The 20,808-nt window shown below is 51.3% G+C and overlaps 2 protein-coding genes across 13 annotated transcripts in view; one reads left to right on the top strand and one right to left on the bottom strand.

The window, feature by feature from the left end:
• Window positions 1-490: 490 nt before the first annotated feature.
• LGI4 (leucine rich repeat LGI family member 4) overlaps window positions 491-20,808 on the bottom strand; it is a 50,032-nt gene continuing 29,714 nt past the window's right edge. For 6 of the 7 annotated variants that reach the window (XM_060185717.1, XM_060185716.1, XM_060185713.1 and 3 more), the window contains one exon: window positions 18,273-19,147. In XM_060185717.1, the coding sequence (XP_060041700.1) occupies window positions 18,833-19,147 (315 nt within the window). In that variant the 3' untranslated portion in view covers window positions 18,273-18,832. Of the gene's footprint in view, window positions 3,200-18,272; window positions 19,148-20,808 lie in introns of those variants that run through there. The other variant, XM_060185711.1, reaches the window with a different exon arrangement.
• On the top strand, window positions 10,308-17,230 carry FXYD3 (FXYD domain containing ion transport regulator 3). 6 transcript variants are annotated; one of them, XM_060185705.1, is made up of 7 exons: window positions 10,331-10,440; window positions 13,185-13,238; window positions 14,592-14,624; window positions 14,713-14,736; window positions 16,352-16,426; window positions 16,510-16,546; window positions 16,878-17,230. In XM_060185705.1, exons 2-7 carry the CDS (start codon window positions 13,199-13,201, stop codon window positions 17,071-17,073), a joined length of 405 nt encoding a protein of 134 aa, XP_060041688.1. In that variant the 5' UTR covers window positions 10,331-10,440; window positions 13,185-13,198; the 3' UTR covers window positions 17,074-17,230. The 6 variants fall into 6 exon arrangements, with proteins under 6 accessions (XP_060041691.1, XP_060041688.1, XP_060041693.1 ...); XM_060185707.1 differs by lacking the exon at window positions 10,331-10,440 and adding an exon at window positions 10,505-10,625; XM_060185706.1 differs by lacking the exon at window positions 10,331-10,440 and adding an exon at window positions 11,750-11,827.

Below are 20,808 nucleotides of genomic sequence, written 5' to 3'. Positions count from 1 at the left end.
AGAGTGGAGGGGAAGATAGAGAGGGTGAGAGAAAGAGAGACACCTTTCCCTGGACACACGCTGCCTTCCCCACCAGCACTGAATTCTGCACTGCCTTGTGTCCAGCTCCTGTGCCGAGCCTGCCCTGCACCCACCAGCTGTCCCACCGGCTGCCCCTGCTATGCTAGTGTGACTAGGCTCCATGTTCAGTGGCACTACCTGCCTCCCCACCCCACACCCAGTATGGCGGCTCCTGGGGAGCAAGTACAATTCAGCTGGGGGAGCCTCTGGGATAGGGAGCACTCTGAGCAGTTCTGTTGCTGCCAGGCTTCCACCCACATGGATACTGCTATATCATAACAGTATAAATAAAGGCCTTTTGCCAGGCTGACAAGATAACAGCAGTTCAGTGGAGACCCCTGAGCTTAATGCATTTACAAGACAAAAAAACTAATAGTCAGCTCTTAGACACTCTGATTTTCAAAAGATTCACAGCTTCACACTTTCTTCTTTAAATTTTTTTTTGATTATCTTTACTTGTATATTTGATAGAAACAGCCAGAAATCAAAAGGGAAGAGGGTGATAGGGAAAGAGACAGAGAGACATCTGCAACACTGCTTCACCACTTGCAAAGCTTTCCCCTGCAGGTATGGGGGGGCAGGGGCTTGAACCCGGATCATTTCGCATTGTAACATGTGTGCTCAACCAGGAGCACCACCACCTGGCCCCCTCATTTCTTTCTCAGAGTGGAAATTTGGAAGGAGAACAGGCTTATTTCAAAGCCAGGTGAGTGGGACCTGGATTTGTCCACACAGAGTCTTGACCTGGCTGAGACCTTCATTGGCCTCTAGAGCTATCTAGATGGGTTGATTGATTGATTGATGCTAAAAGAAAAACATTGGCTTAACCTAAGCAGAAATCATGTAACAAGATGCCTATCAAAGGGCAGTGAGTCTGGATCCATGGAACTCCTTCCTTAAACCTTTTTGGTTGGCACTGGTTACAAACAACAGAAAATGTCATGAAAACTACCTCAAACAAGTTACAAATCTTAGATTATGTAGCTGAAGATTCCAGAGGGAGATCAGGCCTGGTTTGATCAGGGTGCTAACTGCCTGTGTTTCTCTTGACTTGTGGTCATTACAGCATTAGTTTTTCCTCCAGCTGGTGTTTCCATGGTGGCAAAATGACAGCAACTTCCAAGTCTCAAATGTGACTCTCCCACTCTCCATAGCAGACCTCAAACCTTTGCTCTTCATCCAATTTTGTTTAATACAAAACTCTAACACCTCTCTTTGGATCAGACTCCAGTGACCCAAGGCTCAGAGATTATCTTAGGATACTATCATAGGGAGAGAACCCACCCCCTCTCAGTTGCTGGTCACAAGGAAAAGCCTCATACTTCCCCAAACCAGGATTTCTTGTTGCAGTAATCTTCAAAAAGCATGAAGGGCCTGGCAGGCTCCCCTTGGAGACCTGAGGCTTTTGTCTGGATCCCACAGGGGTGGATGTGTTTTCCATGCCCGAGGGCCCCTGCCCACAAGAGCCCCATTGTTGGTGGTTGGAAAACACACAGCCTGCCCTTCCCACTCCACCCCCTTCCAGGATGGGAAGCAGCTTCTAGAATGAGTCATGCTGCCAGCCTCCGCACAACAGCCCCATTGAATCCAAAGGGCAGCCCTGGGGGTGTGGGACGGGGAAGATGAGCTATTCTTATCTCCAGACCGCAGATGGAGAAACTGAGGCCCACAGGGAGAGACATGCTGGCTGGAAGTGGGACTGTGAGAAAAAGATGGAGCTGGGGCTTGAACCAGCTGTGGTTCCAGAAGCTATGACTGACTTAGGGGGAATAGGGGTATTGGTTGATGCTTTGGTGGGACCTGGGGTAGAGTAGCTCTCAAGTATGCTTTTCAGAGGCTGAGAGATAGCTCAGTGAGTAGAGTGCATTCTTGGCTGTGTGCAGTGCTGGGCTTGATTCCCAGAACCACCTGAAAGCACCATGGACAGCAACAGGACTCCAGGAAGGGTGGAGCAGTGTCTCATCCTCTTCTTTTTCTGTCTCTCTCTCTCTTTTTTAAAAAAGATTTTATTTATTTATTAATGAGAAAGATAGGAGGAGAGAGAAAGAACCAGACATCACTCTGGCACATGTGTTGCCGGGGATCAAACTCAGGACCTCATGCTTGAGAGTCCAAAGCTTTATCACTGCGCCACCTCCTGGACCACTGCCTGTCTCTTTCGAAAGATACAGAATTTAAAAACAGGTCAGGGAAGGGGGATGCATGTGGTGGTGCACCCAGTAGAGAGCACATGTTACCAGGTGCAAGGACCCAGGTTTAAGCCCCTGGTCCCCACCTCATCAGTGGTGTCTCTGTCTCTTTCCCTATCTCCCCTTCTCCCCTCTCAATTTCCCTCTGTCTTTATCCAAAACAGAAAGATAGGAAAAAACAGTAAATGTCTCCAGAAGCAGTGGATTCATCATGCAGGCACTGAATCCCAGTGACAATGGTAAATAAATAAATGAATAAATAAAATTTTATGAAATAGGTCGGTGTATTCAGTGGTATCATTCATGTACAAGGCCCTCGGTTCACCCCCTGGGGATGCATAAAGAGAGAAGATAATTTCATTCACTCCATCCACAAGCATTTCTTCAGCACCTAGTATGTGACAGACTGTGCTCAGATCCAAGCAAACAGAAAGTGGGACAGACAAGGCTCCTCCCTTTCCGAGAAGAGAGGCAGTGAGCAGGGCAGGGTAGGTGTGTGGTTGGCAGTGCAGCTACAGAAAAGTCAAGGCAATGATGGAAGGGGGGAGGGCTTCCAGGCGGAAGACATAGTTTTAAACAGAAGGGCTATGGCCCAGGAGGTGGCATGGTGGCTGGAGCACTGGACTTCAAAGCATGAGGTCCTTAGTTTGTTTGCCAACATTGCTTGTGCCAAAGCTCTGTATCCCATCCCCTCTCCTGATGGCTTTCCTATTCTTTAACCCACTTGGGAGTATGGGCCCAGGGTCATTATGGGGTGCAGAAGGTGAAAGGTCTGGCTTCTGTAATTGCTTCCCCACTGAACATGGGCATTGGCAGGTCGATCCATACTCCCAGCCTGTCTCTCTCTTTCCCTAGTGGGGCAGGGTTCTAGGGAAGCGGAGCTCCAGGACATATTGTCATCTGTCCAAGGAAGTCTGGTTGGCATCCTGGTAGCATCTGGAACCTGGTGGCTGAAAAAGAGTTAACATATAAAGCCATACAAATTGCTGATTAATTGTGAACCTAAAGGCTAGAATATTGCAGATGAAGATTTGGGGTCTCCGTTTTGGAAATAGCTAGTAGGTCTATTTTAAGTATATTCCAAAGGGCCCATGACTTTAATAGCTTTTGCCTGAGCCTGACATCTGATATGCAGGTGGACCCAGGTTATTGTCTGGGGAGATGATGTTATGGCTGGAAAAAGGGCTAGAAAGCTGAACCAGGGAAGAGAGTAGCACCCAAGTATGGAAAAAGTGTATAAATATTGTTGACTATAAGCGCCATTGATTTGATCTGGGGCCTATATTCAGCATAGGAACCTATCCTTTTTTTTTTTTTTCTATCATCATCAGGGCTTCACTGTTCTGACATTTTTTTTAGATAGATGGATAAGTTTATAGGTAGACAGACAGGCTGATAATTAATAGATAGACCACACACTGAAGCTGAGTAATTGAGAAGGGAAGGGGAGATAGAGTGGGCGAGAGAAAGTGAGACACCTGCAAACATGCTTCACTGCTCGTGAAGCATCACCCCCTGCAGGTGGGGGCCGGGGGCTCAAATCCAGGTCTTTGTGCATGATAATGTGTGTGCTCAGTCATATGTGCCACCTCTTGCCCCCCTCCCCATTTTATTAGTTATTTAATGAAAGGGAGAGAGAACCATAGCATTGCATTGGCAACTGCAATGCCAGGGATGGAACTTGGGACCTCATGCCTGCAAATCCTGTACTCTACTACTGCTCCACCTCCCTGGCCTCAAGACTTTCCTTTTGACTAGAGTGAGGTACAGCTTATGGGTGGGGTGGGGTGGGGTGGGGGTTCTGGCCTGACTCAAGAGTGCCCAGGGTCCTCCCCAAGTTTCATGGGGGGAACAGACTGTGGGAGACACCAGGTAGAGGCTGCTGTGCCACCTGGGAAGATGTGGCCTGGGGGGGGGAGTAGTTATTTTTGGATTAGTCTCTGGGTCCTTTTGGAACCTGCTGCCTGTTTTTGGACCTTTAAATTTTGGCGGGAGAGGCTCTCTGTTGTTCTCCGTTACCTCCCCATCCAACCCTCACAGGGCATGGATTGGAATGATATGACTGAGATCCCAGCTCTTCCTATGAACTAACTGTGTGTGTGTGTGTGTGGGGGGAATTTGGGTGGTGACACCTAGTTAAGTGTACACATTACCATGCACAGGGACCGGGGTTCAAGCTCCCAGTCCTTAACTGCAAGGGAAAGCTTCACAAATGGTGAAGTAAGTTTGCAGGGGTCTCTCTGTCTCTCTTCCTCTCAACCTACCTTCCCTCTCAGTTTCTCTTTATCCTATAAAATGAGAGAAAGAAAGGAAGAAGAAAGGAAGGAGGGAGGGAGAAAGAGAGAAAAATGGAATGGAGGGGGAGAAAGAGAAAAGAAAGAATGAAAGAAACAGAAAGAAAGAAATAAGGAAAAGAGAGGAAAGAAAAGAAAAGAGAGAGAAAAAAAAGAAACAGCCTGGAGTGGTGGGTTATCATGTAGGCATGGCCTCAGCTGTGAACCTGGTAATAATAAAATAAGAAGAAGAAAGAGGAGGAGGGGGAGAAGGAGAAAGAGAAGAAGAAGAAAAGAAAGAAAAAAAAAAGAAAGGAAAGAAGAGACAAGAAATCAAAATAGAGGCAGCCAAGTGACCAGGAATGTACAGGTGAGGGGAGCAGCCCCTCTGAACCCCTGAGTTTCAGGGAGCACAGGCATGAAGTAGGATGTTGGCTGGGCTGCCAGGTGGCATCTGAGCCAGCACCTCCCATGTGATGCCTGCTGGGTCTTTGGAATTGCAAACTCATCTCCCCAGTTCCTGCAGCCAGAAGAAGCTGCCAAGCCTGAGCCAACCTTAAGCCTTCCTCCCTTCCTCCCTCAGCTAAGGAGGAGGACCCCAGGGTCTGGGAGCAACCACTCACTCCAGAGGAAGGAAAAGGAAGATGGGGGTGGGGGGTGGGTATGGGGGGGATGCAAAAAAGAACACAGGCTATTGTCTAAAAGGATTTTTTTTCCCCTTTCACTCTCTCTACCCTCTATTTTTTTTTTTTTTTTGCCTCCAGGGTTATTGCTAGGACTTGGTGCTGGTGCGAATCCACTGCTCCTGGAGGCTATTTCCCCCCCATTTTTGTTGCCCTTGTTGCTCCTGTTGTTATTATTATTGTTGTTATTAATGCCATTGTTGTTGGATAGGACAGAGAGAAATGGAGAGAGGAGGAGAAGAGAGAGAGGGGGAGAGAAAGATAGACACCTGCAGACCTGCTTCACCACCTGTGAAGTGACTCCCCTGCAGGTAGGGAGCCGGGGGCTTGAACCGGGATCCTTACACTGGTCCTTGCGCTTTGTGCCACCTGTACTTAACCCGCTGCTCTACCACTTGACTCCCAAGGAATTTTATTTCATTCACGTGGTAGCGTTTAGATTCTGTGACGCCATGTTACTGTACTGATCACACTAGGTAGTACTGTGCCACATGCCGTGTACTATGTAGCCATATGCACCGGCATACAGGGTTTCCTCAGTTCAATTAAATTCTCTTTAACTGATTCGCTAATCCTGAAGTTACATCCCTCTCAATTCTTTCACTGTCAGTTTTCATCTCATACTTTATTATTTTGTGTTGACTTCAGTATTATAATACCATGAAACCCAAAGCCCTTCACAAGGATTCCCCATTTGCTTCTTGTCTTTGTAACTGCACCTATGTTGTTCCTCCTTCTCCTCCCTCTTCTTTTTCCTCCCCGCCCCAAGATATATCTATTTATTTAATCAGAGAGAAGCAGTGCGTCATCATGCTGGCACATCCATGCCAGGGATGGAACACAGGGTCTCATATTTGAGAGTCCAATGCCTTATCCACTGTGCCACCTCCCAGGCCTATTCTTCTTTCCTTTCTCTGTTATCCTTTCTTCCTTTTTTTTTTTTTTAGATATTTATTTATTCCCTTTTGTTGCCCTTGTTGTTTTATTGTTGTATTTATTGTTAGCTATTGATGTCGTCGTCGTGGTTGGATAGGACAGAGAGAAATGGAGAGAGGAGAGGTAGACAGAGGGGGAGAGAAAGACAGACACCTGCAGACCTGCTTCACCGCCTGTGAAGCGACTCCCCTGCAGGTGGGGAGCCGGGGGCTCGAACCGGGATCCTTACGCAGGTCCTGGCTATTTGCGTAAGGCTATTTACGTGCGCTTAACCCGCTGCGCCACGGCCCGACTCCCCCTTTCTTCCTTTATTTATTTCTCTTTCTCTTCTCCTTCCTCCCTTGCTCCTTTTCTCTTTCTTTCTTCCCTCCTTTCCTTCTTTCTTTCTCTGCCTCCCTTTCTCCCTTCTTCTTTTTCTCTTTTCCTTCCTTTCTTTCTTCCCTCTCTGCTCCTCTCTTTTCCTCCCTTCCTTCCTCCTTCCCTCCCTTCCTCCCCTTCTCTCCTTTTCTTTCCTCCCTTCTTTCTTTCCTTCCTTCTTTTTCTTTCCTTCCTGCCTCCATTCCCCTCTCCATTTCTGCCTTTCTCTCCTCCCTTCCTGCCTTCTTCTTCTTTCATCATTGTGTCAGCGTTTGGAAAGGCTCAGTCTTCTCTGTCCCTAGCTCCCTGTCAAAGCCTTTTCAGGAGGGAGCCACACAGCACCACCAAGCTTTTCCTTATGGAAGCCTTCTCCCTAACCTGGGCTGGCTTTAAACCTTGAAGGCTGGGCTCCCTCCAGCAGGAACTACACCTCCAATGTGCCTGTGGAGCCCGTGCTGCAGCTAGGGAGAGGGGGTAGTGGGAGAGGGAGGCTGGAGATACAGGCAGCAGGAGCTGGACCAGGGATGCCCTCTCCTTCACTCCCTCCCAGGAAGACACAGACCAGGAGTGGGTGGGGCCTGGGCTGCCCTGGGAGGTGGGGAAGCCCCTGCCCCTGCCCCTCCAAATCAGTCAGGTCTCTCATGCAGTGTAAGAAGGCCTCCTGGTGTGTTGAAACAACCCCATGTTTCAACGTTGGCAGCTATTCGTTTTGCCAACACTTCATAAACCAGAAGAAACACAGACAATGGTTGGTTTTGTCCCTGGAGCCACTAGTGTGAGAGTCTTTTTTTTTTTTAAGATTTATTTATTTATCTATTTGTATCTATTTATAAGAGAGAAGCATGCAGTGCTGGGATCACATTTGGGGCCTCATGCCTGAGGGTCCAGTGCTTCATCCACTGCGCCAGTGTGAAAGTCTGAAGGAAGCTGGGAGGAGGCTACAAGGGCCACCCATGAACCCTCAGACCCCAGCTTTCTCCTGCTGGCTGCTTCTCTGTAATCTCTGCTCATGCCAGAGCCAATCAATAACCCCTCTGTGCCACGCCTGACAGCAAGCCTCACCTCAGCACCTGCCTCCCAACTCCTAAGGCCTGAAGGGCTGAGGAAAGGGTAACCAGGACTTCCTCTAGGTGCTCTACCCTGTGAGATATATTCCCCCCAACAGCCTCCAGCATGAAGCAGGCAAGCTCTTTCTCCAGCCCAAGGGTGTGACCTGAAATTGAGTGGTTATAGTGGGCAGGTGACTGCTGAGCTGGGACTTAAAATGCCAAGGGACTGAACTGTAGGGAACTGTGGGAACAGGATTCCAGGCTGAGGAAACCATTGCTGCAAAGGTTCTGAGGCAGAGGTGTGCTCCTGTGCCATCATGATCCAGAACCTGAACCCTCCCCCCACCCCTCAGAGTCTTTTACTTTGGTGCAATACATCAACTCCAGCCCAGGTTCTGCTTAGTAATTTCCCTTCTGATCTTGTTTTTCAACTTCTGCCTATGAGTGAGATCATCCCATATTCATCCTTCTGTTTCTGACTTATCTCACTTAACATGATTCCTTTCAAGCCCTCCAAGATGGGCTGAAAAAAGTGAATTCACTATTTTTAACAGCTGAATAGTATTCCATTGTGTATATAGACCACAACTTGCTCAGCCACTCACTCATCTGTTGTTGGACACCTGGGTTGTTTCTAGGATTTTGCTATTACAAAGTGTGCTGCTATGAACATAAGTATACACAAATCTTTTTGGATGAGTATGCTTGGTTCCTTAGGATATATCCCCAGGAAAGGAATTGCAGGGTCATAGTAGAGGTCCACTTCTAGCCTACTGAGAATTCTCCAGACGGCTTTCTACAGGGATTGGGTCAGTTTACATCCCCACCAGAAGTTCAGGAGGGTTCCTTTGTCATTGGGATGTTCTTGAGGAGACCCTTAACCTGCCTTCAACATGCTGAGATGGTCCTGAGATGGGAGACTCCAACTGGTGGTTCTGGGGCCTGATCCAACCATGGAAAATATCTCTCCTTCGGCCCACCTTCCTTCTCAATTTTGCTGTCTCTAACAATAAATAAATAAATAAATAAATAAATAAATAAATAAATAAATACAACAATTAAGAGGTGAAGGGCAGAGCCCTCTCTTAGTGATTCCAGATAGGGTATGTCACCGCTTCTTGCTCTAGGATGCCTGCAGTTCCTGAACTTCCAGAAGAGGGCAAACCTACTCTACTCCCAAGACACTGAAGGGGCTTCCCAGGGGTGCAGGGATCTTGAGCAAGAGATGAATGTGTCCAGATACAGAGATTCACTTCCACTAAATCTGGACTAGGGTCCTCCCCTGCAGACATTGGCTCCTTCTTACCTGGGAGGAGGAAAAGGGGTTCAGCTTAGCCCAGCACCTGAAGCTGTGGAGAAAACCCCTTACAGAGAGCATGCGGCTGGGCCAGTGTTCCCTGCCTTTCTCTTCCTCCCCACAGAGAAGTGGGGGGCCTTCCTCCTGCCCCTAGCAGATACTGTCCAGCAGACCCCTGGCCCCAAAACCTTCTTTCCTTGTTCTTCACTCCCCGTCCCCCCAGAATCCCTCCCCTTGTCTCCTTCCCTGCCCTCCCAGCCCCTGTGATGGTGTTGGGGGTCGACTGGAGTCCAGCTGGTGGCCAGTGCAGAGCCACCCCTTTCCTGGCCCTGCCCCTCCCCATGACCCCAATCCTCCGCCAGATATTCAAAGGCTCCTTGTTCTCCATCCAACCCCCAGACAAAAGTCCCTCTGTCTTAAAAGGCGGAATTGGGGGGAGGGGGCACCCCAACAGGGATTGTGGGGAGGACTGGACAGACCCCTAGCCGGAAGGAAAGAATGCCTTGAGGAGGGGCTGGAGTGGGAGCAGGGAGGCTAACACAGAAAGGCACCATATCCATCCGGAAAGGAAGTGACCCCCCCCCCACCGGAGGGTCCAGTGCCCACCAGGAGAGGCTGGGCTACCAAGGTCTGCCCTGGCCCTTGAGAGCTGGTTCCTAGTCTCCCTTGGGTGCTATGGTGACAAGGCCTAAGGCCCTGCAGTGCCCACCCCTGCTCCCACCCACCAGCCTCATCCCCCTTGTAGCTATAGGCACCTCAGCATCTTCTGCTGACCCTCCAGCTGTGTCAACAGCTACTAATGGCCTGGAAGGGGACATTAGAGCTCCCATGCTGGCCACCAACCCTTCCTCTCAGCAATACACACAATCAGAGTAGAAGAAATGAGGTTTCCATGTTGAGTGAGAGCAGCCAGAAGGGGCAGGACGTATACAGGATGAGCTCACTTACACATGAGACTTAAGAGACAAGGAAAGAAAGGGACAACATGGGTGAAATTTGGGCCTGGTGTCACCTGTTGCCGCAAAGCTAAGGACCCTGAGGGTTGGGGGACACACTGCTGGATGGATGGTGAAGGGGAACTGAAGGAGGTGGTGGAAGAGGTGGGTAGATACCTGTCACAAGGGGATAAGAAATTGTATCTGTGACAACTGTCTTGTAAATTATTCTTTCTCTAATAAAACAATTTTAAAAAAGAAATTAGATTTTACCAATGAGACGTACACACAGACATGCTAGACAGAGGCACTGCTAGGAAAGATCCCCAAATATTCCCCTTTCTGGGGGCAGGAGATTAGAGACAGCTGTCTCCCCTCAAGTGAAAGGCTGAGTTCCAACCCCACCTAGTCTCCTACCATCTCACCTGGGACTGTTGGACCCCTGGAGCTCCCAGGGACCTCCTGCTACCTACCAGTGGTTGTGTGTGTGGTGTGTGCGTGTCCCTTTAAGAGCAGGCACGGGCTGAGAGAGCCCCTAGCTTTCTGGAGGAAGGTTTGTTCTCTACCTGTCCAGGTTTGCTTAGGGTGTGGCAGCTTAGGATAAAGGCAGCACTGGGTTGAGCAGCCCACTCGGTCCCGGAAACTTGTCCCTGTAACCTAGGTAAGTGCTGGGGGGGGAGGGGGGGGGCCTCCAACCTTCCAGCCCCCTCCTGACTGCCTCCCAACTAGCTTTGCTGTGAAAAGCTCTGGAAACTTCCTCCTTCACAGTTCTCTATTGGGGGGGGAGAGCATGGTTACAAGAGATACAACCCCTTCCCCATTCTCAGGAGACTGGACTGGATGAGGGTAAGTCCCATAGTGGGCTTGGGGTGTCTTGAAGACTGATACTGTCTGGGAAAATCGGGGTGTTCCAGACCTCTCTCATCTGGGAGTGTCTGGGGAAACAAGGCTGGCAGGGGCTGCTGATGGGTAGGTCAGTTTTCTATGTTGACCATAGCTTGGGGGGTGGGGTGGGGGGAGTATCAGGGGTGACTGCGTAGACTTGGGGTGCCTCTGAGTTCAGCATGTGTGGGATCTGGGGACCTCTGGGTAAAGGGGACAGTGGCTTCCTGGGGGGTGTTGTTTAGGAACTCCAGGGGCAGATTTCCCGGATCCTGGGATCAGGGAGCAGGGGAGGGAAGAGTAGAGGGTGGGAGTGCAAACAGTCCTATGGAGGCATGGAGGTTCCCTCCCATTGCCAAGAGAGAATGGGGGAAAAGGCATCAGATCTGGGGCAGCCAAGAAGGGGGTAGGAGGGAGACACCCAATAGCAGCTCCCAGTGGCATGTGGGGAAGTATGTGTGTGTGAGGGGAGGGGTTGGTGGTGGTGCAGTTAGGTTGGTGCTGGGGATATTCTACAATGGAGTACTGAAGCTCTCCCACTCCCCAGGCTGTGATGTGTGATGAGCCTGCCAGGCCTAATCACAGTGCAGACACACAGGACAAACTGTGAAGATGCCAGAAAGGCGGAGTGTAGGATAAACACAGACCCCTCTCACTGGCCCATGGGCTTAACCAACATTACTTGGCAGACCTGTGTCTAGGCTCTGGGCCTTCCTGTCCACACACGCAGGACCCACCAGGATCTTGAGGGGTCCTAGACATCTCTCTGATGCTCCCCAAAGCCACAGACCCCTCTTCCCTGACCCATGCCTTTATGGGCACTCCAGCTAAAGAGATCAGCATGTGAGCACAAAAGGGAAACTGAGTCCCAGGGAGATGGGGGGTGCCTGTGAAAGAAAACAGGAAGCCGAAAGGAACTTGGGGCTCAGATACAGAGAGAGTGGGGAAGGGAGTATTGTCCAGCTGTTGACAGGGTCTCCTGGGGACACAAGGAATGAGGGAATGACAGATAGGCTTTCTACCTGGCTTAGGGGGTGGAGTGTCTTGTGGGTGGAACAGGGGTTGGTAGTGACTCACCTCAGGAGATGGAGTGAGTGAAAACCCCGCAAGGTCGCCTGGCAGTGCCCAGCACAGAGTGGAACAGAGTACTAGCTCCTACCCTAGAGGTTAGTGCAACATGTGCTGAGTGGCATGCTGTGTGCTCATGGCAGCTGGGCAGGGAGAGAGTGGGGGCTGCAGACCAGGAGGCAGACACAGGATGGTGGGTGGGCTGACTGACAGCTGACCAAGAAGGGATGGGAGGGCTCTCTGTGCTGGGCTGCTTTACCTGGGGCAGAGGAAGTATTTGCTGACAGGAGTGTGGAGGGAGACAGGCATGGGCAGGGACTTGGGTTGGGGCTAGGATCAGAGTTTGAATTTGGAGCTGGGATTGGGATGGAGTTTGAGGCTGGAGTAGGCTCTAGGGTTTGGAGTTGGGATAGGGGCTGGAGTTTGGGGTTGGGGTAGGGGATGGATTTGGGAGCTGGTGTCTGGGGTTGGAGTTTGAGGCTTGGATAGAAGCTGGAGTTTGGGGTTCAGATAGGGGCTGGGGGTTGGGGCTGGAGTTTGAGCCTGAGCTAAGGGCTGGAGTTTATCATTGAGGTTTTGGACTGGAATTTGGGGTTGGAGTTTGGGGCTAGTGAGAAGTTGGAGTTTAGGGTTGGCATAGGGGCTAGAGTTTGGGGATGGATCTTGGGGCTGGAGTTTGGAGCTGGAATTGAGAGTTGGAGTTTGGGATTTGGGGTTGGGGCTGGAGTGGTGGCAGGGCAGAGAAGGGGAAATACAGTGGGAAAGGTGGTAGGAAGGGGAGAGACAAGGGCTGGGTCCAGAGTAGAATCAGGGGCTGGGTGTGAGCAGGGCTCAGTGCAGGGTGGGGCAGACAAGGAATGGTGCTAGGGGGTGTAGCCAGACCCCATCCACCCCCTAGGCCTGGCCTCTGCTCCCCTACCCTGCTCAGCAGCCTGAGGAACCAGCTTTGTCCCTGCCCTGGCCCAGCCCACACTGAGCCTGGGCAGGCAAGCTTGGAGCTGCCTTTGCAGACACTCCCATGAACCCGGGCCTCCTGCCACCTGGCTCCCAGCACCCCATTTCCCAAACACCCCGGGGCCTTGAGAGTCCTGACTCAGAGCAGGCACTGCGGAACTAAGCCTAGTGTCAGACCCACTGCCAGGCAGGGTGACCCTGGGTGTCTACATTCATCTCTCAGCACCTCAGTTTCCCCATCTATGAGTTGGGACTAATAGCAGGCAGCATTTCCACTGTAGTTGCCTGGGGGATCCACTAAGCACCTCCAGTTGCCTCTGTCAGACCTCAGCACCCCACTTCACTTCTGCGCTCCCAGCCCAGGGTCAAGGCCAGTCTTCCTACCCTAAGTGAAGTAGATGTGCTGAGTGAGACATGAGGGGAAGCAGCCTGGGAATTCCAGGCATCCGGGCATCTGAGCTCGCTCGCTAAAGCTAGACCCTCCTTTGCTGCTCCCTCCAGGCCAGTGCTCCAACATGCAAGAAGTAGCCCTCCACTTGCTGGTCCTCTTGGCAGGTGAGTGTCCCTCCTCCTCTGAAGGCCTTTGGGCTGAGAGGTGGCCATACCCAGGATGCCTCGCTCCTGCTTTCTGCTTCCCCATGGGGGTATGGTCACTCTCTTCAAGAGTGAGAAGTGTGTCCCTGGTGATATCAAGGGACATTTCAACAGAAGAACCCTGACAGCAGGGTGTTGCAGTCAGAAAGCCACTGTCTTCATGTCCCCTGGGGGACATCAAGGAGGAGGTGCAGCCCTGAGCCACTGGGTCACTAACACCATCCTGATGGTGGAAGGAGCTGGAAGCTTAGCAGTTATGTCGCAAGTCACCAAGTCACAAAAAGTCCACATGCTTCAGTTTCCCCATCTGTAAAATGTGAACAATTACAGCTAATGACTCACTTTGCAGAGTTATTATGAAGGTGAAACAAGCCAATGTAGGACCCTGAGAGGTGGCATAGTGGCCAAAGTTTTATTATTTATAGAAACAGAAAAGTCAGAGAGGCAAAGAGCAAGAGACACCACAGCACCAAAGGGCCAGGCTCAAACTTGGGCTGCCCTCATGGCAAAACAGTGCACTTTCCAAGTAAGCTATTTCGCTGGCCCTAAGAGTTCTGCTCTTAAAAGCATAAAATCCCAAATTGGATCTCTAGAATAGCATATGCCAGAGTGTTCCTCTCGCCCTCTCTCTCCTCTTTCTCTTGTTAGTAAATAAAACATTAACAAAAATAAATAAACAAGTCAGTACATGGGAAGCACTTAGAACAGTGCCCAGCATAAAGTCAGTATTGTGAGTCCATGCTCAAAATAGAATTTAAAAAGTATTAAGTATTAAGAACAAAACAGAGACTTAGAGCTCACTGCTTCCAGCCAGGATTTAATTCTTTGCTTTGGTTGTTTTCATTTTTTTTTTTAAGTCATTCCACTGGGGCAAAAGTTCAGGGCAGTGATGTGAAGTCACATTTCTTACATAAAGTGCATGATGTTTGTCATTATTAAGCCATCTCATGAGGTGGGGATGCAGCTGTGTGTTAGCAAAAGCAGGGCAGGTGGGAGTGTTAAGGCACAGATGAGTTGTGAGAATAACTGGGTACATCTGACCACTGATCTGTTTCCGAAGGATACCTGGATTAGCTAGGTGTCTGGAAATTTGGAGGCCAAATAGGAGCCAAGAGACACCCAACTGAAATTGTTTCAGGTGGCAAAATACTGGCATGGTTCTAAGGTGTGTGGTGATGAGGGGGTACAGAGGCAGGAGGCTGGGCTGAACCCCTGTGCCTGGCATCCTCAGGGGACCCTGTCCTGACACCCCAGAAGCTCTATGCCCCCCCAACCCCAAACCATCATCTCTCCTTCTCTGATTCTCCCTCCCAGGCTTGCCTGCCTTGGAAGCCAACGACCCAGAAGGTGAGTCACACTGGGGGTCCCCTCTCCCTTACCCTCCCTCAGAATCCCAGTTGTCCTGGATCCATGTTCTGTTTTTCTTTCCTTGCAGATAAAAACAGTCCCTTCTACTATGGTGAGAACTGGTACCCCTTCCTCATCTCCCCTGACTCCATACAGTTCTGTGCCCAGAGCTCCGTGTAGGGTAGAGTGGGCTGAGGGTCTGTCGTGTGTGTATAGGTGAAGCAGGGATGAGAGCAGCAGGAAGGGGCTGGGTGGGGGGGGGGGGGCACAGACACTGAAGACTAAGTGTGGTGGATTAAAGGAATGAGGGAGCCAGCCAGATCTTTGGGGAGATTCCAGGCTGGAAGATAGCTAGGCATCCCTGGAAGTAAGGATGGTCCCAGGAAGCTGTGGCTGTGGTTTAGATCGACTGCTGGGAAAGGGGTCTCTGGGAGGGGTGAGCTATTGGGCACCCCACCTGGTCTTCCAGTGACCTCCAGGCTCTACTTGATCTGCTCCTGTCTCATCTCCACGCTTACCCTGTCCCTTCTTTGTCACTGTGCAAGGCTCAGACAGGCTCCTGTCCTGGGGGCCTTTGTGCCTCTTGACACCTCTACTTGGAACATTTTCTCCCACAAGACCTCATCCCTTACCTCTCCAGGCTCAAATGTGGCCTCCTAGGGAGGCCTCCCCCAACCATTTGTTCTAAAAGAAAAGTCACTCTTGGGCTGGAGAGACAGATCATTTGAATCTGTGTACAACCCAGGTTCTACACCAGCCACCACTGAATTAAAGGAAGCTTTGGTGCTGTGGGGTTGGTTTCTGTCTCTGTCTCTCTCCCTTTCTGTCTCTCTCATTAAAAAGGGGGGCATGGAGGGACCAGCAGGCAGTGGCACACCTGATCGAGTGCACACATTATTGTGTGTGCAAGGACCTGGTTCAAGCTCCCTAGCTTCACCTGGTTCATTTGGGGGCAGGGCATCTGGCCAACTCCAGCAAAGCCTTTGGAACTGCAGAGCATGGGTGCAGGCAGGAAAGCTCGGAGGCCCTCAGTGCACACTGTGGCTGGGGATTCTGAGTTCCTGTGCTGCCACCTGGGTCAAGGGGCAGAGCTGAGGGGGCCAGGCAGTGGCACACAAAGTAGAGTTTACATGTTACCATGTGCAAGAACCTAGGTTCAAATCCCCAGTTCCCACCTTCGGGTGGGGGAGGAAGCTTTAGGAGCAATGAAACAGTGTTGCAGGACTCTCCCTCTCTCTCTCTCTCTCTCTCTCTTTCTCTCTCTCTCCTGCTCTAACTCTCCCTACCTTCTTAGTTCTTGTCTTACCAAATAAAAAGAGGAGGAAAAGGAAAAATGGCTGCCAGGAGCACTGGATACTTCTAGGTACTGAGCCCTAGAGAACCCTGGAAGCCAAAGGAAGGAGGAGGAGGAGGGGGGAGGGGGAGGAGGGGAGGGGGAGGGGAGAGGAAGACAGGGAGTAGGGGGGGAGGAGGAGGAGGCCTCTAAGTCCTCTAATCCTGTGTATTTATCTTCTGACCACTCATACCCACCTGACCGTCCAGTGAACCTCTTGTCCGTGACTGTGTACAGACTAGGACGAGAGCTCAGAGCAGAGGGCTGAGGTTTACTCTCCCTGCTTCACCCTTACTCCTGCCCACCTGCGTGCCCAATACCTATCTAGCAGCTGTGTGAAAGCTTGACTGAGAAGGATGCGGGCTGGCACTGATGTCCCCTGGTTTTCTCCTAGACTGGTACAGTCTCCGGGTCGGTGGGCTCATCTGTGCAGGTGTCCTGTGTGCCATTGGCATCATTGTGCTCATGAGTGAGTGGAGGGGAGCCTCTGGGGTAGGGGGGCAGGCTGGGGGCTTCGGCCACCCCCCTTGACAGCTCCCATCTCCCCGACAGGTGGGAAATGCAAGTGTAAGTTCAGCCAAAAGCCCAGGTAAGGCAGTCCCTGCCCAGTCTTCCTCCAGCTGGATGGGCACCACTGGGGAGTGAAAAGCCACGTCTTGCTGAAATAAAAATGGCCTGGCCTCCAGGTTCTACTTTGGAGGAAGACCACCACTAAGATTGCCCATATTTCTCCCTGGGGGCTGCTTCTTAGAGAGCCCCAAATCCTGAAATGCTTCGGTGGCTAGGATGGGGCAGCCCTATGGTGGAAGAACAGTCATGTCAGGGCAAGTGGGGATGGGGTGTGTGTGTAGGGGAACTCTACTCTTGAAGGAGGGGACAGATGGGAAGGGACATGGATCTTACTGCTTTTATTTTTCCAGCCACCGTCCAGGGGAAGCCCCACCTCTCATCACTCCAGGCAAGATGGGACAGCTGGGGGCTGGTGTGTGTGTGTGTGTGTGTGTGTGTGTGTGTGTGTGTGTGTGTGTGTACACAAGTGTCAAGGAGATAAAGAGCTTGATCCATACTCACAAGCTGATCCCTTCATCTCCCTCAGGCTCTGCCCATAGCTGTTGAAGATGGATCTGTCTAAAGCCTTTGCCTTTCCATTTCCAAAGCCTGGATGGACCATTTCTTCCTCTCCAAGGACTGCCTTGCCAGGACTTCATTCCCCTACCACTGGAGAGACTGTTCTGTTCAGTCACTGATCTAAAGTGGTCTTGCCTCCTGCTCAGACAGCCTCGAGACTCCCTGTGTGTAGTGGGGGAAGCAGTGTGTGTGTGTGGGGGGGGGGGTGTTACAGGAGAAGGTGGGTGTCTGCTGGGCGCAGCCACTGACTGTTGGGAAAAGCTTAGAGGTCTGTTCTCTTGTGACTTGGCAGATGGCATAGTGCCTGCCATCTGTCTCCATGGCTGTGGCAGCCACAGGTGAAATGTAGTTTTTTTTTAAATACTTTTTTTCCTTTTTATTAATTTATTTATTATTGGATAGAGACAGAGAGAAATTGAGAGGGAAGGGGGAGATAATGCTTGAGACATAGCAACACCTGAAGCACTGCTTCACCACTCATAATGCTTTCCCCCTGTAGGTGAGGGCCAGGGGCCTGAACCTGGGTCCTTGTGCACTGTAATTTATGCACTCAACCAGGTGCTCCACCGTCTGGCCCCAAATGTAGTATTTTACAGCAACCCAAAGAGGGGACACTTTTGAGGGAGAAAAGGAGCCCAGACGGAGTGTGGGACACTCAGCTGGGCACTAGGACCATTCTAGGAAAACAAGGGTGTGGGTCACTCTACTAGGACTTGAGTGCCCAGAGAGGTCATGGTTATGACAGGGAGGCCACATGCCCCTTACTCCACTATATTACAGAAACCCTTCCTTATATTCAGTGCCCCTAAGAAACCTCTTTAAGTAACTCCCAAGGATATATGGTCTCATGGTGTGAGATCTCCAAAGGGCCTGAGCGCCCCTGAGACTCTGTTGCCTAATAAGCTCTTCCAGGTGTCCCCTGGAGCCACTCCATAGACCGCCTAAGACCTTCCAAATTACCTCCTGCAGGGCTAAGACAGGTCCCCGGAGAGACCCACAAAGCTCTCTTAATAACACCTTTATACGCCGGCGACATCCCCAGAGGCTGCCCATGACTCTCAGAGTTGGAGTGGTGAGCAGCCCAAATGCACCCTTGGGACCCCCCCCCCCCCACCCCGACCACACAGACCTCAGTAAGGACATTCCCCCCCCACCACCACCACCACCAGTAACCCTTCAAAAAGGGGTGGGGTAACAGCACGTTTATTGAGCTCTTAGCTTTCCACCCTTCAGAACAGGGCACAGGGATCCTCACCGCGCTCCTGCCAGTCACACCCCACCCCCTACCTCCTAACCCCGCGCACGCGCTGGAGGGACGAACCGCGGGCTGGGCCGCGAGCATGCGCGTAGCGGCAGAGTCCCCCCCCCCCCCGCCCCGCCTGGCGCTGGTGATGTCACGGGGCGGCACTCTGCAGAATAGAGAGGAGAGGAAGGCTCTTTCCACCGCAGTGTGTTCACTGGGCTCAGGTGATAGGAGATGGAGGGGAGAGGGGGTCACTTCCAGCTTCATTACCCCCACCGTGACTTCTGGATTCCTGCTCAGCGCTGGGCCCCAATATGAGCCCCCAAGTCACCCTTGGTGGATTCTGCCCCAGCTACCATGCCGCAGCCTTTTAGACAAGCTAGCACCTTGCAGGGTCCCTGCTTGCCACTAGTAGGAATAGGAGGCCAGTCAAGGGGTCGTCCCATGCAAGGGACTCCCCAAGCCAGCCCTTAAGGTCCCGCCTACCCGGGGTCCCCTGCGATGTCAGGCGCTGAGGTCCAGCTCGTGATGCTGATAGATCTGTGTGGGGCCCTTGAAGCAAGCAGCAAAGAGGAAGCGCCTGCCAACCACCGCGAGGTGGGCGAAGGCTCGTGGGGCCACCAGGGCTGGGGGCCCCAGCTCCTGCAGCGGCTCCAGGAGCCCCTTGTCAGGCTCAAGGCGCAGGACCTGGCTAAAGGCGAAGTCGCTGCCCAGAATCGCCAGCTGGTCCCTGGCGATGAGCATCGGCTGGAAGACGTGGGCGCCACGGGAGGGCAGCAGCTGCAGCAGGCGGAACATGGAGCCATCCCAGCGCATGACCTGTCAAGGGCCAGGCGGTTTAGTGCCTCACTAGGCTTTGGAAACAGCCTGAAGACACAGGCCTGTAGGTCCCCAAAGTACTGTGGCTCTCTTATCTCCTTAAGTGCCACCCACCTGTCCACAAACTCATAGTCATTTTTGCCCCTTCTCTATCTCTCATAAAGAATCAGCCAGCAGTTGTGCTGGATGGTAGTTCAGCTGAGGGCACAGGTGGCCATGTGCAAGGACCTGGGTTCAAGTCCCAGATGGGAAGCTCACAACAGGTAGAGCAGTACTGATGGTACCTCTCCTCTCTCTCTATTTATCTCTCTCTCACCCTCTCTTAAGAAAAGGAAAGGAGTGGTCCCGGAGGTGGTACAGTGGCTAAAGCACTGGACTCCCTAGCATAAGGTCCTGAGTTCAATCCCTGGCAGCACATGCACCAGAGTAATATCTCATTCTATTTCTCCTCCTATATTCTTCATGAATAAATAAAAAAATTTTTATTTATAAAGGAAAGGAAAAGAAAGCGGGGGGCGGGTGGTGGCACACCTGGTTGAGCGTACATGTTACTATACTCAAGGACCCCACTCCCTACCTGCAGGGGAAAAGCTTTGCAAGTGGTGAAGCATTGCTGCAGGTGTCATTCTCTCTCCCTCTCTATCTGCCCTTATCCTCTAGATTTCTGGCTGTCTCTATCCAATAAATAAAGATAATGATAATTTTAAAAAAGGAAAGTAGGGTGGTGGCACACCTGGTTGAGTGCACGTGTTCCAGTGTACAAGGACTTAAGTTTAAATCCCCAGTCCTCACCTGCAAAGTGGGAGTGGGGTGGGGGTGTTCATATGTCTCTCCTTTTCTCTATCTTCCACTCTCCTCTCAATCTCTGTCTCTATCCAAAATAAATAAAATGTTAAAAAGAAAGCTGCCAGGAATGAGGGGGTCTCACAGGCACTGAGCCCCAGAGATAACCCAGGTGACTAAAACAAAGCAAGACACAGCAGGCAGTGGAATCTGTCCTTTGACCCATCACAGTGTACATTTCTCCCACTTCTGGCCACACACTAGCCAGGCCACCACCACCCCCTCCTGGACCTCACAGTTCTTCCTCTCCAGGCTCCCTGTCCCTTTCTCTGAAACCTGGGCTTGCACTCATCTCACTAGCTACCCTTCACTCCAGAAGGACAGTGTCAGCAGGCCTGGGCTGTCAGCTTTGGGGGTGCAGAGGGCAGTGGCTGTGATCAAAGGTAAGCCTTAGAGTGTAGGGGGATGGGTGGTAGTACATCCAGTAGAATGTACACATTACCATGCACAAGGACCCAGGTTCAAGGCCCCTGGTCCCCACCTGCAGGGGAAAAGCTTCTTGAGTGTCGAAGCAGGGCTGCAGGTCTCTTTTCTGTTTCTCTCCCTATCTTCCCTTTCCCTCTTGATGTCTGTTTTTATCCAATAAATAAATAAATAAATAAAATATTAATTAAAAAAAAGACTTAGAGTGCATTAGAGCTACAAAGCCACCACTTGGAACACAGAATTAGAGTCCTGGGGTCAGTGTCAGTGTTGGGGTGTGTATGTGTAGGGGGGAGTGGTTTAGGACCAGCCAACCAGTTAGACCCCAGTAGGGTGGTGGGGTCCGAATGCCAAGGTCAATGCATCAGGTGGGGTCAGAGTTGAAAGGTGAGCCT

The sequence above is a fragment of the Erinaceus europaeus genome, chromosome 2 (genome assembly GCF_950295315.1).
Source record: "Erinaceus europaeus chromosome 2, mEriEur2.1, whole genome shotgun sequence".
NCBI classification, from domain to species: Eukaryota; Metazoa; Chordata; class Mammalia; order Eulipotyphla; family Erinaceidae; genus Erinaceus; species Erinaceus europaeus.
Note: the sequence above shows the minus strand (reverse complement) of the source record. Positions and strands in the feature narration are given on the sequence as shown.